Source organism: Siniperca chuatsi, linkage group LG14 (assembly GCF_020085105.1).
Source record: "Siniperca chuatsi isolate FFG_IHB_CAS linkage group LG14, ASM2008510v1, whole genome shotgun sequence".
Classification (NCBI taxonomy): domain Eukaryota; kingdom Metazoa; phylum Chordata; class Actinopteri; order Centrarchiformes; family Sinipercidae; genus Siniperca; species Siniperca chuatsi.
The window spans coordinates 644,492-662,945 of NC_058055.1; the positions used below are offsets into that span (position 1 = coordinate 644,492).

Consider the following 18,454-nt stretch of genomic DNA (forward strand, 5'->3'; position numbering starts at 1 on the left):
GCCTGATGTTGGAAATAAGTTTCACTTTGCAGTTTTTGGTTGTTTCTGTGAAATGTAGAATATCAGAAATACTTTATTGATCCCCAAAAGGAAACTCTTTAATACAGGAGATGTTTCAAGCTTTGATCATGTTGTTAATGCCTTTGAAAAGGCACTGTTTTATTACTTAATTTAAAAAAAACTTGAATTGTAACAATGGAGTTGTATTTATATTTTTGAGCATTACTACTGAAAATGACTAGTTGTAATTCTGTTGAGTTTTTCATTAGTGTTTGAGTTTAGCACAATATATTCTTTTGAGTCGATTTCCCCATGCCATAAATTGTGTACTATTAAAACTCTTGTGCTAAGGATTAATCAGTGGAATTTAATTTTAATAAGCTTCACTGAAATCACGTATGCAGAAATGAAAAATATAAGATGTAAGTAATATATTTAAGTTCAGAGAAATAGAAATTTATAAAAGAAATAACAATTAACTGAAAATATATTTTTTACTTAGTATTTACTTAATAAAATGATTACTGTTCCTTAACTATTCTGAGGTAATAAGTTACCACAAAATGTAGTAGAGTATTTTGAACTTATTTGGTTTTACAGTGTAACAACGCAGGAATGCACATAAAATGGGACTTTTGTCCATTAATCTATTGCCCCAGTGCATGTGGGGAGGGTTCCCACTTACCTACCTCACGTAACTGTAACCAGATGAATGCTGGTCATGGTTTTAACTCTCTACTCATTTTCCCTGTATTTCAAGATAAGAGAGTACTGTTATTCAAGATAACTTCAACCAGGATTTTCAACATTTGAAGAACAGGGTCCCGGAAGCCCCCCAAACATTATTGAAACTTTTCAGTCTCACAGTTTTCACTCTTCACATACATACATTCAAATGTTCCCACAAATTTAAATATCTAATCAGTAGGAGTTACAATTTTTGAGGTCTAACCTTTAATTCATTCATCAGAGACTCAGAGAGATCATCAGAGAGATATACTGCCAGTGAACAGGCTGCATTCTACATCAGCTTACAAAATAAACTAGTGTGTGTATTCATGGTAATGAAGAACATGTCAGGTGCAATAGTGTGTCTCATTGATGCGTTTTTAAAAATGTTTCTTCTCTTTCTTTGTGGCTATACACACTCAGGGGAATTATCGTGCTGGATGAATAATTCCATATTTTAGTTAAGTATAGTAATTATTAATAATTCCCCCTCAAATTATACTACCATTTTATTTTAGCTGGGATGAAATTTGATTTGGGTTGAATGTTGGATTAAAATTATTATTATTGGTAGAAACCCTTTATTTTTAACTGTCATGGACAGCCTCAAAAGAAAACAAGAATCCAACATAAGCAAAGCAAGCTAGCTGTATTTGCAAAAACAAAATTGATTTGGCCATATTGCTAGACATAGTAACAGATTCTGGAGGTGTTTGACTTGCAAATGGAAAACAAGCTTTTTCACCTTCCATAAGTCACCGTAGAAAATACAGTTGACATATTTACAGGAAGTCTTGATGACTGACTTCAGAAAATACAGTGCTGTTTTGTGTAGCTTTTTACAAACACATTACCAATATACTAGTATTATAAGCATGGAAACAGCTACCCCACCAAGCCTTATTTCAAAAGGCCGATCAGCTTGACAGTGAAAAATGTCTCATAAAACAAAATCAGTTCAAATATGAACAAAGCCAGAAGCTAGACCAAAGTATTTAACTGGGGTTAAAGTTTCTATGATATCAAGCTGCACTGTGAACATACTGAAACTGTCTAAAGTCAGGTTGCAGTTTTAAGAACACACCATCATAATAGTCACATATAAAAACAATTCCTGTACAGATATTTGAAGGGGAGATCAATGGTTGTAATGTTACTGTAAGATCAAGGATGTGGTTTAAGACTACTATTCCTGTTTATCATCATGCAACACATCAATGTGGACCTTTATAGTATAATAGTATACTGGTCACTGAAGGACTTCATTTACAGCTGTCTGAGGCTGCATCACAGGAAGCTCCAGCTTCTCACACTCTGTCAGCTTCAGGTTCAAGTGCTGGGCGATCTCATTAGGATCAGTGTACAGTGCAGCAGGAACATTCTGAGGGAGAGAGTAACATCTGTGTTAAAATGACAACATTAAGTACAGTACATCATAGGAGATCTTCATCTGGTGATGAAAAAAGGTTTCATTTAAAATGTATGTTATAAATTTTGTCATTAAACAAAATGACAGTTTTGATTCAAATACATGGTTATATAGAAAGTTTTTATGCAAATAAAGTAACATAGGCATGATTTGTGCAAATGTATGATTATTTTTATGTAAATTTAAATGAATATAGAGTGTTTATATGTATATATGTGGTAATGTTGGGATTGTTTTTCAAATGCAAAACACTGGTAATACACAAATGTTTTATGCAAATATTGGTGATGTAGGGAGTTTTTATGTTGTGGTGACAAACAAGGGTTTGTATGTCAATTTATAGTGGCATGGAGATATTGTTAATTTCCTAAACAAAAATTTTGATAAAATATATTTGTTAACAACTTATTTTTCCATGAAAAACAGTGACTAAGTCTTGTCATATATACTCTCGGTGGCCACTTTATTTAGGTACACCTGTAAAATCTGTAAAACAGCTCTGCCATAAATTTTACCTTTACAAAAGATAGTAATATTCTGTTTTGATTACCACTGTCAGAGAGGTACTAATTTACTGTATGTTCATTAATGATGTTTTAGTTTGCAGTGGTGTTGAACTGGACTGCATTATATTAAGGGTTGTTTCTAATATTCCCCCTCATTTTCTTGATACCAGTTCCTGTTATTATCTCAAAATAAATGCTATTTAGAACATGTTTGCTGTCTGAATGAATTATTATTATTTTTTTACACATCGGACCGGACACCCTCTCCGCATTTTTGAAAAAGCAGCTTCTGAATTAACCAGTTTAGTAAGTCAGTTTGTAGCCAGTTTTCAGTCCCACTTGATGAACCAAAGTCAACTGATCATATTTAAAGTTACCAAAAATGAACAAAATGTAAACATGGTTTAAGGAGCTTGCAGGCAGCACTACATGGTATGACAGGAAGCACTACAGTTACCTTACAGAATCAATCCAGGGCAAAAAACAACAAAATAAGTTTAGTTTTTTATTTATTTGTTAGCTAATGTGACTAATTTGCTTTAGCTTTAGATTAGCATATTAACTCTGAGTGGGACTGAGTAAGGCAACAGAGTTGTTTTCCAGTCATTAAAAAGGGCTCACTGCCAAGTTTATAGAGTGTGTGCCTTATGAGTGGATTAGCTGTTCAGCCCAAGTACCGTCACACACGGTCTGCAGTTCAATTTTCATAGTAATTTCTGCAGAGCTCAATCGCGTGGCTGTTTCACCTGTTTGTGTATGAGCAAGCATAAGGTTAGCATAATGGCTAGTGGGTTTGGTCGGGAATTATGTATGACCTGTGCACAGTTTCAACATGTCAAATCGGCTCGCCCAACCCCTCCAGCTCTGTGGTGGTCTGACTCAGTGTGTGCTGAGAGGACCATACAGGCAGCTGAAAGAAAATTGCGTAGATCCAAGCGCTCTGAGGACCTTCTTGCCTATCAATCCCTTCTCTCCTCTTTCTCTGCCTACTTATCTGTAACTAAAAGCTCTTTCTTTAAATCCAAAATTTAATGTTCCTTTTCCAACACCAAAAAACTCATATCTTTCATCTCTCCTCGCTATCTCTATACCTCTATCTTTGTAAAAAAGATAGATGACATACACTCTTCATTTCCCCACCCACCTTTCCTATATCCACCTTGTCATCTCCTATTCTAACTTCCTTTTCACCCCTCTCTCCAAATGAGGTACTAAGCCTGGTTACTACCCACCGTCCAACGACCTGCCTCCTTGACCCATCTCACCTTATTCAATCTATTGCTCCTACCTTCTTCCTTTCCTCATCCACCTCATCTATACCTCTTTGACAGCTGGTTGTTTTCCTAACACTCTAAAAGCAGCAAGAGTGAACCCTCTTTTAAAGAAACTCACACTCAACCCTTCTGATGTAAAGACCTGTCTCTCTTCTTCCATTTCTTTCTAAAACACTTGAGCATGCTGTCTTCACTCAACTTTCTACATATCTCCACCAGAACAACCTTCTGGTTTCAGGGCAGGCCACTCAACTGAGACTGCCGTCCTTGCCGTCACAGAGGAACTCCGCAATGCCAGCAAACAATGTGGGCTTTGTAGATAATTGGCTGACTTTTTGGGGAAGACCCGGTCTTATTAGGAGAGATGGTATTCATCCCACTTTGGATGGAGCAGCTCTTAGCCACAAATCTGATTGATTTTATTAGTGGACCAAAACCATGACAATTCAGAGTTGAGACCAGGAGGCAGAGTTGCAGTCCTACATGCTTCTCTGTGCTTCCAGAGCAGTTACCCACCCAAAACTCCTTAGTGACGGTGTCTGCCCCCCTACCACTTAAATTAATAAAACCTGTTAAAAGTTAACAGAAGAGTAGCTGTACATAAAAACCTAAACAAAAACGCTGAAATAGCACAACAAAATAGGAGAATTAAATGTGGACTCTTAAACATCAGCTCTCTGTCATCTAAAGCTGTACTAGTGAACGATTTAATATCAGATTATCATATTGACTTATTTTGTCTTACTGAAACCTGGCTGGGTCATGAAGAATATGCTAGCTTAAAGGAATCCACTCCGCCCAGTCATATTAATACTCATATTCCTTGAGGCACCGGCCGAGGAGGTGGAGTTGCAGCCATCTTCGACTCAAGCCTATTAATCAACCCTAAACATAAACTAAACAAGTCATTCAAAAGCCTTGTTCTTAGTCTTTGACACCCAACCTGGAAAACATGACAGCCAATTCTATTTGTTATAGTGTACCGCGCTTGTGGTCCTTATACTGAATTTTTGTCTGAATTCATACAGTTTTTATCAAGTTTAGTTCTTAAAACAGATAACGTGGTTATTGTAGGTGATTTCAAAATTCATGTGGACGTTGAGAATGATAGCCTTAGTACTGCGTTTATTATTAGATTCGATTGGCTTTTGTCAGAGTGTACATGAAGCCACTCACCACACCCTCGACCTTGTTTTGGTATACTTACTTCTAGGCTGGACTACTGCAGACCTTATTATCGGGCTGCCCGAATAAGTCCCTTAAGACTTTCCAGTTGATCCAGAATGTTGTGGCATGTGTACTGACAAGAACTAGGAAAAGATATCATATTCCTCCAATGTTAGCTTCTCTGCACTGGCTCCCTGTAAAATCCAGAATAGAATTTAAAATCCTTCTCCTCACCTACAAAGCTCTTAATGGTCAGGCACCATCGTATCTTAAAGATCTCATAATACCTTATTATCTGACTAAAACACTGCGCTCCCAGAATGCAGGGTTACTTGTGTTTCCTAGAGTCTCCAAAAGTAATGGGAGCCAGAGCCTTCAGTTATCAAGCTCCTCTCCTGTGGAATCACATCCCAATGTGGGTTTGGGAGGCAGACACCATCTCCACATTTAAGAATAGGCTTAAGACTTTCCTCTTTGATAAAGCTTATAGTTAGGGCTGACTTGGGTGAGTCCTAAACTATCCCTTAGTTATGCTGCTATAGGCCTAGACTGCCGGGAGACTTCACATGATGCGCCACTTTCCTCTCTCCTTCTCTCCCTCTGTATGCATTTTTATCCCATTACTGCATGTTACTAACTTGACATCTTCTCTCTCCCGTAGTTTTGTGCTTTCTCGTTTCTCTCCTCTCTCCTTCTGTCACTTTCAGCAGGTATTTCTACCTCCGGAGCTGCAGAGACTGGATCTGTGGTTGTGGGCCACCTGCTGCCCCCGTGTTCCTGCTCGACAACTGCTACTATAGTTGTTGTTATTGGCTCTGTTACTAATACTATTTTTGCTATAGCTGTCATTCCCATTATTATTAATGTATTAATATTAACACTACAATTACAATTCTACTATTTAAAAAAAAATTGTAGGTAGTTTTTGCATTGTGCCTCCCCCACCCCCACTCCCAATCCCACTCCCCCAAAATCTCTCTCTCTCTAAACCTCTCTCTCACTCTCAAAACCTAACACGGCAGCGAGTCTGGTTCTGTCCAAGGTTTCTGCATTTTAAAAGGAAGTTTTTTCTTGCCACTGTCGCCAAATGCTTACTCATGGTGGGATTTAGTGGGTCTCTGTAAATAATATTATAAAGAGTACGGTCTAGACCTGGTCTATAGGAAAAGTGCAATGAGATAACTTCTGTTATGAATTGCCACTATATAAATAAAATTTAATTGAATTGAATTGCTAGTGCAGCCTCTCTCATTTCTGTCGTCATCTTGCTGGACCTTTCAGCAGTGTTTGACACAGTGAACAACCAGATCCTCCTCTCCACCCTCCAAGAACTGGGAGTCTCAGTAATAACTCATCAACATCAGAAAAGGAAGTGCAGGGATTGGATTAAGTGCAGTGGACCTTGAGACGATCACAGCATCTTCTGTCCTGACAACCAGACCATCCAGGCCAAATGTCACCACAAGCAGTTCAAAAAACACACTTAAGAAACTGTACAGTATGAGGTCATCAGCAGTCACATGACAAAACAACCAGAAGGTGTTTTTATTGTAGCTGGTGATTTTAATCAAACAGACCTCAGAGGGCGGCTGTGTCTTGATGGTAGAGCGGGTCGTCCGCCAATTGGAAGCTCGGTGTCGATCCCAGCTTCCCCCAGCCCACATGTCGAAGTGTCCTTGGCAAGACACTGAACCTGAAATCACTCCCGAGGGCTATGCCTTTGGTGTGTGAGTGTGTGAATCATTAGTTACTTTGATGAGCAGTTAGCATGCCATCAGTGTATGAATGGGGTGAATGTGATATGTAGTGTGTGAAGTACAGTCCATTTACCCTATTTAACTATTTTACCTAAATTCCACCAGCCTGTCCACATCCCCACCACATGAACAAACACACTGTGTAAATAAACATTTCTGGCAGATACAAAGCTCTTCCCCAAACCCTGCTTCTCCTGCCTACTTACACCCAGCTGATAAAAAGGGTCAAACCATCAGTAAAAACAGTTAAAGTGTGGACAGATGAAGCTACAGCAGCTGTACAAGAGATGCCACCACCCAGGAGAACCACATCAACTTTGAGGAATATACATCATCAGTGACATCATTGATCAGCAAATGTGTTGATGATGTGGTGATCTCAAAGACACTAAAATCATTCCCCAACCAGAAAGCCTGGGTGAATAGAGAGGTGAGGGCCCTATCCAGAGCCAAAAAAGCTGCTTTTCAGTCAGGAGACAAGGAAGCTTACAACTGCAAAAGCAAGACAGTTTCTACCCACAGGCCATCACTCTGATGAACAGTTAACATCAGTCACATAGTGTCAGGAACAATCCCTGTGCAATAACCCCTGACTATAACATCCACTGTACCTGTAAATGTATCACATTGTTTTATGTAAATATGATCACTTTTTAAATCTACACACACACACACGGTACATATTGTATATACTGTCCACCTACCTCATGTAAAGCAACCTGTTACATTAATCATATTTATTTCAGCACTATTTGCACTAGGCACCATTGCGCTAATTGTCTTACTTTTTAAAAATGTTGGGGTTTTTTTTGTACTTTGTACTTAAAATATATATCTATATTGCACATAGTAGCTTAATGTGCACATAGTAGCTTAATGTTTGTCTACCTTGTTGAGCTTGTTGTCCTTGTTTTTAGCCATATTTATGTCTATTTCTGCTTATGTACATAGAGAGCAACGAAAAACCGGAGTCAAATTCCTCATATGTGTACACATACCTGACCAATAAAGCTGATTCTGAAATCTGGCATCAAGGAGTCAAAGCTGAGACATCAGGAGAAACTGGAGAGAGACCTCAACACAGACAACACCAAAGATATGTGGCAGGTGATCAAAAACATCACAGGCTACAAAAGCAGGAACATCATATGTGATGCCAGGCCATGTTACCAGATGAGCTAAACACATTTTATGCTTGTTTTGATCTCCCCAACAAAAGACTCAGCTGTGAAGTCTACCCCGCCTCCAGAAGACTGGCCATTGTCAGTATCCACAGTGGATGTGAAAAGAATCTTGCTGAGAGTGAGAGTAAAGCTGCTGGGCCTGATAACATCCCTGGCCGTGTACTAAGAACATGTGCCAATCATCTAGTTGATGTTATTACGGATTATTTACATACCATTATGTAAACATATACTGTACTATACAACATATCACTGTCACAGGAGATTGTTCCCACCTGCTTCAAGACAGCCACCATCGTCCCTCGTCACTCTGCAGTGTCTAGTCTAAATGACTACTGCCCTGTGGCTCCTACCCGCATTCTAATAAAGTGCTTTGAGAAACTGGTTCTCCAGCACATAAACAACAATAACCAAGCCAGCATGGACCCTCACCAGTTTGCCTTCAGAACCAACAGATCCACAGAGGATGCCATCTCCACTGCCCTCCACTCAACCCTCACACATCTTGAAAATACAACACCTACATCAGAATGTTGTTTGTTGATTTCAGCTCAGCATTCAACACAATCTCCCCCATGAAACTGTTTGGAAAACCTAGCACTCTGGGCTTGAGTACAACACTCTGTAATCAGATATTGGACTTACAAACAGACCGCAGACAGTTAGGATTGGCGGTCACAACTCCTCCACTCTAGTGCTCAACACTAGAGCCTCTCAGGGCTGTGTGCTCAGCCCCCTCTTGTTCATGCTGTACACCCATGATTGCAGCCCCCAAGATGGAGACAACTAAGTTTGCGGATGACACCACCATCATTGGCTCGATTACTTTACAAACAACGATGAGACTTCATATCGGTAGGAAATCAACAATCTTGCAGAGTGGTGCAGAGAGAAGAACCTATTGCTCAACATCAGTAAAACCATGAAACTGATTTTAGGAAAAAGGAGGCAAAGACACACACCCGTCTACATCAGTGGAGCTGAGGTGGAGCAGGTGAATAGTTTTAGGTTCCTGGGAATCAGCATCACAGAGAACCTGACAAGGTCCTCTCACATCACCCTGGTCAAGAAAGCTCAGAAATGTCTGTATTTCTTAAAAGAAACTGAAGGCAGCAAAATTTCCATGCAAAGTTCTTATTAACTTTTACAGAGTAGATATGTCCGTTCCTCACCCAGGAGGCAGCGCAGGTTCTGGCCCAGGCTCTTGTCATCTCACACCTAAAATACTGCAACTCACTCCTGGCTGGTGTGCCTTTCATGTGCCACCCGACCTCTGCAGCTCATCCAGAATGCAGCAGCTCAGCTGGTCTTCAACCTACCCAGGTTTTCCCACACTACACCGCTCCTCCACACCCTGCATTAGTTACCGGTGGCTGCTTGCATCCAAATCACGACACTGGTACTTGCCTACCATGCTGTGAATGGCTCAGGCCAATCCTACATCCAGGACATGGTCAAACCATACACCCCAGACATAACCCCATAGTTAGAGCAAGAGAAACACAAGGAAAACACAGAGCTTTGCATATTTCAGTCCCTCTTAAGCACAGCTCCACCTCTAAAATTATGGGATGAATATATCATGCCATACCTCGAAACTGAAAAAAATAAATAAATTAAAAGCTTTGAAAGGTTGAAACTAAGTGTTTGAAAGCTTGAAATCTAATACAAAAGGTTTTGCAAGATGGAAACTGAGTTCTGAAGGCTTGCATAATGTTTTAATAGGCTAAAAATAAATTCAAATCTCTGCAAACATTAATTTGTATTAGAGTTTTCCTTCTTCACAAGGGCAGCACTCTTTTTAGTGTTTCTCCAACACATTCAAATTTGTCACTGTTCTCCTGGTGTATTAGTTTGTTTTCCAGGTTTGAAACCTTGTAAATGGTAATCTGAAAACTGGTGTGCGTATGTTGGGAAAAACGTTTTGAAGGGGCAAATCTTTATTTTGAAACTACTTCTGCGGATGTACATTTGCACAAATGTACACAACAGTAACACCAACACTCCCCCGTTGCTCCAAGCTCCCAGTCTGGGCAGAGTCAGCTAATAGGGCCGCTAGCTGCACAGCTAACTGAGCTAACAGCAGCTACAGTTAGCAGCAGTTAGCAGTTACTTTTGCAACAAGTAAAGCTATCTGTCCATCAGGAAACTCGGTAAATCACAGAGAGTTGAGGCAGAGCAGCCAGAGGACACCAGAGGGAAAACCAGAAAATATTTTTTTCCATAAAATATGATCCAGTTTCACCAAAATCAGTGAATGAAGTTATCAAGTTGTGTTTGTGTACAAGTTATAAAGTTATGCTTTTGTACAGTAATCAGTGAGGCCTGCCCTCCAGAAACACTCCGCTCCGGTGGTGTCTATCGTTTTTCAAACCTAATTCTTGTCTCATTTGTAGTCTGATAAACAGTAAATTCATCAAATTCAACGTCCCATATCGTTACTTTCCAAGCTACTGTCTGCACACCATTTGAGAGTTATCGTAGCCGGCAGATATGCCGGATCCGCCGCTACATTTCAGCAGCAAGAGTGGCGTTTACGTCACCACGACCACATGGCCCATACAAACACAGACAAGTCAAGGGAGACTGATAAGACAGAACTGATGAATGTCATTCAGGCTTACATAAAATCATATTGTGAACATTACTATCCATGCTGGCAATTATCTGTCAACTAGGAAAGCTATGGCTTTTACCCCGTAGGCCGACATTGTTGTTTGTTTTGTCAGCTGACAATTAAGTGGTTGCTGCCGCTGGCTGACAGATTACACACTGTTTAAACTGTTTTCCCGGCAAGCAAGGCACGAGGCATTTTATTGATGCTTCATATTGTTCATATTGTTAAACAAATGTTGCTTGTATTTGTTTATGCAAATGCTTTTATCATCTTTTTGTAACTGCGATGCACTTTGTAAGCCTGGTTGAGACAGACAGAAAGACTGACCGACCGTCCTGGCATCTAGTTTGGACACTAACTACTGCATCAATGCAATCCACAGAGTTATACCACTAGGAAAGGTACTGTGAAAACCATCAGATCAAGGTACACATTTAATTTGTGCAGAAAAGGAGCTTCAAAGATTACTAAAAGAAGTGAATCGGGACAAAATCCAAAAGACTCTTCTCAATGAAGGAATAGAATGGATATGGTCATAGGCCGCTAGTGACTTGCCCATCATGTGAATTCAATTCAATTTTATTTATATAGCACCAGTTCATAACAGAACTTATCTCAATGCACTTTTCCTATAGAGCAGATCTCACCGTACTCTTTATAATATTGAATATGTCCTACTAATGTTACGATCCACAGCATCTTCACATAATGCAGAAAATACGGTCTGATGGCTTGTGGTACATTTTTTAGCTATGTTGATAACGAGCTATATTACAAATTGATGAGATAATGAGGTATAAGAAATTGTGATGAGTCTGTTTGTCCATTGTGTTACTCAATTTTTATGGAGGGAATGTCACGATCAACTGTTGTTATTTTGATTGCCCAACATCAAGAGGGCAGCCCTGCCCAGAGCTCTGCAGATTTCTGCTCTGTAGTTGTGCCTTGTGGCTTGTTATCAGTGCATGACGTGTCATAGCTCACCTTCAGTTCTGCTATTTTGCTTTCCCTCGTGCTGAACTCTCGTAGCATGTAATTCTTTCCAGCCTGGAATCAAAAACAGCACCAGCATTCATTACTCATTGGAGCCTTTACCATAGTCAGTGTGGATTAACTTCTGCCACATTTAAATTCTATGACTTGCTCTTTCTAAAACCTTCCATTGCACTTCGTCCTGGCTGGAGGAAACCAACTTGCCTCGTGATACAATCGTGTGTCATTTATTCTAATCAGCACTCCGTCCACTCGTAGGAAGAAACGCAGCAACAAGAAGAAACTGGTGGGCATCACCCTCTGCATCATCAACAAGACACAGAGCAACATGTTACACTGCAGAGTTGCTCTACCATAACGTATTTGTTCAAACTGTTTGCATGCAACATTGATACAGTATATCAATAATGATACAGTATATTACAGAAATGCAAAAAAACTACACTACATTATCATTTCTTCTCTAAGTTTGGTGCTTTTAGATAAATCCCACCACTGAACTCTGCCTGCTGAGCTCTCCCTCAGTCCCAGAATGCACCTGTGGTTAACATTGTTTTAAAACCAAACTAAAGACCTTCCTTTTCAGTCGAGCATTTTCTTAAATGAACACAACGTATTGTACAGTATGTTTGTTTGTATGTGTATATATATGCATGGATGTTTCTGTTTATGAGCATATAAAGCACTTTGAACTGCTTTTGTATGTGACAGTGCTATACAAACAAAATTTGAATTGAATAGAATAGTAATAGAAGAGCAGACTGCATTATGAGCAGCTTCTAGGTGTAAATGTGTCTAACTGTGTGAGTGTGGTTCCTGTTCTCAGTGAAACTCCCTTGAATAAATGAAAGTTAAAAAAAAAAAAAGAGCTGCTGCCTCAGTAAATTAGGCACTGATTACACACATACTGTAACCGAAAAATCTATTAAAAGTTCAGTGCAACTTTGTCTTTCTCTTAAATGTTTGTAAATCTGGTCCTCATTTGGATCAATAGTATCACCTGTTTGACATGAACACAGCACTCACAATTTTGACACTGATCATTGAGACTCCGTGGTCATGCAGCTCGTCCTCGAACAACAACACCTCATCAAAGAACATGATCTGTTCCCGAGCCTTCAGCTTCTCCATGTCGATACGTTCCGCTGTCTTAGTTACCTTCAGATGAACAATAGGTAGAAATGAAACACAGGTGGAAGTAGAGCTGTTCAAAGACACAAAATCACTCTCCATATCTAAGACTTATAACAATACACATAACAAAAGGTGTTAATGATACTGTGTTCCATTCCATTACTGAAAATGACCCACCTTTATCTGCATACCTTCTCCTATCAGAGTGCCTCTGTAGTCTGTGGTGTATGTCCAGTCGTAGGGTCTCACCACCTCTTTGGAGTGTTCAGAATCAGCTCTAGAAGGAGAGCACAGAGATTCATGCTAATAACGCAGATGGCATTCTTTATGTCTCTGGAAATGAGCTGCTTTATATATTTGTTACATAGTTTTTCAACACAAAACTCCACTATTTTCAAAAAGGGCTTTTCCTTCTTTTAGTTGTTCTGACAGTGTCCTTGCGTGTGATATCTGTGATATCCTGTTGTCTCACAGTAGGGATGACCAGCCCACAGCTCAAGAGCTGCATGCAGTTCTTTGCCTGCACACATGTGGATATTCTATTCACATCCTGTTGTCTTTTATTATTTCCTTTTGAATCAAAATTGTATTTACATCATACATGTAAATCACTGCTCTAATATGAGATGCCTCTGGAGTACATGAAATTCAAGTAGTGATCAGTCTTCACTGACACACATACAGATGAGTTGCTTCAAATGGCCAAAATGGAATATAAACCAGATTTGAGTCTAAAGTGGCAAAGTGCAAGGTAAATACCACTGAACACGGTGTGCTGTCAGTTTGTGTGTATCTGCCAGGGTATTTGTTTGTTTCTTTAAAGTACCATGGCTGTTTCTTTGGCTCTCAGTGCCTGAATGGTTGACTACGGCTGTTTTAGAGTTCTGACATATCAAATGTTAACAAAACAATCCTCTAGCTGTGGCCTTTGGTAACACACTGTGATGCTCATCTTGCCTGCTCTCCTGCCATTCCTGAGCACAGGCCACCTTGACAGCATCCTCCATGTTGTTGACTCTCTTAAGGGCATTAATGGCATTGAATTCGATGCCGTAGCCATCTGTGTGTTGGATGCGCAGGACGTTGTCCCCAAACAGCATCTCTGGAAGGGAGGGCATGTTCATCTCCTCTGCTAACCTGGAAAGGCAAACCACAAACAGCTGGCCACTATTAACACTTTGAAAAGATGACACTTGTCTTTCTGAAAAAAACAAAACAAAAACACTCAATATAGAACACAGTTCTATATTCACTAATGTAGCTTAACTTTGTTTATTGCAAAGTTTCATTAATATATCTAGGGAAATTAGTTTGTAATGTAGTTTTTCTCCATGCTCATAATTTGGGTGCTTAATACTTTCACCTATTAAACTCTTGATTTTGCCATAAAATTCCATAGTTATTTTCCACACAGTGTGTGAACATCACATATACAGAATATTCTTTGTCTGCTGGTTCCAAAGCTTCATTGAACATATTGTATATCATGATGCTTACAGAATGAAATATTCAAACACAAGCTGACACCAAATGTCTACAGGACCCAGCTCAGTCATGGCTCCATCGCAGTTTCAATGTCCACTGGAACATTTCAGCAGCGGAACATCTGATCTTCAGCAGACACTTCTCTAATTTAGTTAGTAATGTTTTGCTGATATTTCTAGTTGTAGGGGCAAAAATATACATTGCATTTAGATGGAGTAACAGATGCTTTGTGGCTGTCTTTTTGTGTAATTACTGTACTAACTCACGCCGTGAGGTGGCCACAATGGAATACAGTCCAGATTTGAAAAGGGTTGTGGAATAAAATGCAAGGTAAATACCAATGAACATGGCGTGCCGTTATTGCATCTCAGTGGAATTTGGAGTTTGTGTGTCTCTGCCAGGGTATTTGTTAGTTTCTTTATAGTAAAATGGCTGTTTCTTTGGCTTTCAGTATCTAAATGGTTTCCCACACCTGTTTTTAGATACGTTACATTAAATCTAATTAAAATCTAACGTCTTGTCATCTGTAATTTTAAATGCGTGTGTGCACCTCTGCCCTGGTCAGTGCGGCTGACTTTATTTTCTGTCAATGATGTGTGTAACATGATTGATCTGGACATGTGCAGGGTGTTTTTTATGTATCATGGCTCATGAGCTGCATTATTTTGTACTCCTATGTGTAATTATTGTGTAGGGATTTGGTGTCAGATCAGCGATTCTAAACAAATGGCCACTGGAGCGCACCTCGTGACATCTTATTTCTGTTGTGCATTAAAGAGTATCCCCTCTGTCCATCTTCATGCAGTTAAGACTTTATTGCCCTTCCTAATCACACAGCTTTGTGAAGCAGGTTTCTCATTTGTCAGCTACAAAAACATGTTTTCGGAATAGTATGGATGTAGGAAACACCCTCCAATTGCGATTTTAACACCTAGTGACAGATTAGTTATCTAGGAACAGGCCCAAATTTCTCACTAAGTGGTCAGTTTAATTTCTCTCTCCCTCCTAAAACTGCCCAGAAATATGACGGTTTGTTTTTTTATGACAATTGTATTTCCTCCAAAACTTGAGGCCTGATCCCACCATGGAATAAGCTTACCTTTGAACTTTAATTACATGTTGTATTTCAGCTTTATGGGCCTATCAGCTATGTTGTTGTTTTAGTTGTATGCAGGCTATGCTTTTTGGGGGTCAGATTTGCTTTAGAGATAATTGCGGGGAATGGGTCTGTTCCAGTGTTGGACTTGAAGTCTGTCAACTTGTGCCTCCCCTTACGTTTACCTGAACCCAACCTTAGGCCTAGCTCCAACCTGTTGTCTTAAACCATGCTTAACGTCAAGTGTGTAACGTTGAGTTTAACAAGTAAAAGTTAGAAGACAAATACATATCTGCTCCCCACTGTAAGAGGGTTGAACATCTCACCGTTCAATGTCTTTGGATTTCATGATGTGGTTTTTGGCAGCAGTCACTTTCCATGGTCCAAAGGTGAAGTCCTGCTTACTGCTCTTGAAACCATGTGACATCATTGTGGACAACGAGGCCAACATCAACTGCAAAAGAGATCACCATCAGACTTTTCAAACAGACTGGACTGACAGACCCTGAAATAAGGGCATTTGGATGGTGTGAAAGATCCCTTTCACAGGTGATGATACTTGTGTGTGGCTCCTCAATTAATTATGAGTTTCCGAAGGGTACAGCCAGATTTGACATTCACAGTCAAGCTGGATTTAAATATAACTGGATGACTGTCATAGTTTTTGATATTGTGCTGTATTACAAAAAAGCTCGTTACTGAATGTTAGGTTGTCGTTCTGGTTATTTCTAAATTTCTTCATGCAAAGATATGTTTGACTTTGAGAATATAAGGGTCTGTCTGCCATCACTGTTGGCTACTTTTTAATATTGAGTTGACTGAGGATGGGGTTGAGGTCAGGGCTCTGTGAAGGCATGTCAAGTTCCTCCACACCAAGTTGGGAAAACCATTCCTCTATGGAGCTGGCTTTGTGCATAGGGGCACTGTCATGTTGAAACAGATAAGGGCCTTCCCTGCTGAGTTTGCATTAGCTGCATGTTAACATTTATTGTTTACATTAGCATGTTTTATATTTTCAAAATTTACATGGCCTGTGAAAATAGTTCTGCCATTCTGGACCTGCAAAGGGCCAACACCCTCCTAAGGGTCTGGGGGTGACCAAAAAGCAGGTCTATTAAAATTGACGCCATTTACAGGCGACCAAATGAAACATCCCGTTACATTGATTAAACTTACGGATTTCTCTGGGTTTGAAAATTGTTGGAAACATTTGGGATAATGTAAGTAAACAACTCAACAAAATATATAACATAGGTCTAGTCGTTTTTAGACATATTAATGCGGAAAAGTTACATATTAACATTGTATCTTTAAACACAGATGCTGAATGAGTTTATTATTGTTGGTAAACGTTGGTTATAATTTGTCTTGCTCTCCAGTGCTAAATATGTATCTTCATGGACACTGAATGAAAACACACCTCATATTTTTTATGTTACCCTTTGAACAAAAATAACTTTGATTTGCACTAATACAAAAACATTATTGTTGGCACGTTTAATGGTCATTTTAATTAAATACAAATTTTAAATTTCATAGTTTTAATTTACGTAGTCCAATCAATTCATAAATTGTTTTCCAAATGCTCTCTTGAGCCTCCCAGAGGTACAAGGAAAAACACAAAGAAAGACACTTTATCATTTATTCATTAATAATAATTAGCTTTGTAAAACCCAGCATACATTAATGTTAACCCTATTCAAACTTTTGAACTAATTAGTTCGGCTGCTAGTTATACATCAATAGTACCAATTTGTCAAATACAGCACACCTATTAGAATATTAGACACTTGCTTCGTTGCATAGATACACTAATTTCACCAAAAATAAATAAAAAGCTATTCCAAATTTATTTTCTTCTAGTTTCTGAAAGAAATTATATGTATCAACGTTGACAGATGTAGTAGACTTTGCTTTCGCCCCAGTTTGCTCCTCACATGTATAGTCACAACATTCGAAAGAACTGCTTTCGGCTCTGCCACATTTCTTGTTGCTGTCTGGGTGGTGGTTGACAGCCGTCCATGACTACAAAAACTGTAAATCAGAACAACTGTGTCTTACAATGTACATTAACAAAAAAAAAAATGTTACCTTGGTGTTGTTGTCAACTGCTACCTGTCATGGAGGCTACTTGAGTGCGCCGGTAAAAACTGTCCGGTTATGTTTGCTACGCTCACGCTGTGGTTCCGCTATTTATATATTGGACTGTTTCCTGTTGTTACCATGGTCTACAGACTCAAGCCTCCTCCTGCTGTTGCTGCATTCGCTTTCTGGGTGGTTCAAGTGAGCCGTCGTTTGCGAAAAGCCGGTCAAGCCAGCCGCCGTTTGGAATTTGATGAACGTCTATTCGTGTTGTTACGGTACCTGGGCCGTCGCCAGCTTGGCAGTCCCTGACTCCGGCCAATCCAAAGATGGGCAAAGTGGTGGAGCTGAGGCGGGCCGAATGAAGCCTGGTTGCTGAACCATGGCTATAATCAAGGTCACCGTGAAGAGGATTAAATTCAACATTTCAGCAAACCTATGAAGGAGCAATTTTTATGAGTTTAAATATGACGACATTTCTGATTCTGATTTTCAATGTGTTACAATGTATTTTGACTTTAAAGCAGATTTTCTCAAAACTGTACAGAAAAATAACTCCAAATTGAATAGATTTAACATAGTCAGGTTCATTCTGAGCAGGACTCCATTGAAAATTTCAGAAAACCTCTTAAAGCATTTTTTGACAGCTCAAATATGAGGAAATTATGAATGTGTTATAGGCTAATGTCCTTTGAGGTGACTTTCCCTGTACAGTAACATACAGTGAAACTACAAATTTGATATGGTCATAGGAACAGTTGCACTTACCAGCAAACCTATTATGGAAATGTTTTTATTATATTAGGACTTATTGTTTCATATATGATGTGTGATATAATCGTTATCATATATATTATTGTTATTAAAGTCATTTTTATTATAAAATGTGAGAAATTATTGCTGAAATGTGAGTCTGTCGTTCTTACACACGCATCAAAATCTAAGCGGTGGCTGGCTTGACCAGGTTTTTGCAAACAATGTCTCAATGACCGCAGTGATCC

General features: G+C 39.3%; 1 protein-coding gene across 4 annotated transcripts; it reads right to left on the reverse strand.

The window, feature by feature from the left end:
• Positions 1-1,359: 1,359 nt before the first annotated feature.
• On the reverse strand, positions 1,360-18,231 carry tiprl (TIP41, TOR signaling pathway regulator-like (S. cerevisiae)). Of its 4 annotated transcripts, none has more exons than XM_044222465.1 (8): positions 17,463-18,231; positions 15,698-15,825; positions 13,748-13,927; positions 12,968-13,067; positions 12,683-12,814; positions 11,824-11,956; positions 11,648-11,710; positions 1,360-2,110 (listed from the first exon to the last, which is right to left on the reverse strand). In XM_044222465.1, the coding sequence occupies exons 2-8, from the start codon at positions 15,820-15,822 to the stop codon at positions 2,085-2,087; spliced, it is 759 nt and encodes a 252-aa protein (XP_044078400.1). In that variant the 5' UTR covers positions 15,823-15,825; positions 17,463-18,231; the 3' UTR covers positions 1,360-2,084. The 4 variants fall into 4 exon arrangements, with proteins under 4 accessions (XP_044078400.1, XP_044078399.1, XP_044078401.1 ...); XM_044222464.1 differs by having other exon boundaries at positions 11,861-11,956; positions 17,463-18,226; XM_044222466.1 differs by lacking the exon at positions 11,824-11,956 and having other exon boundaries at positions 17,463-18,230.
• Positions 18,232-18,454: the final 223 nt, after the last annotated feature.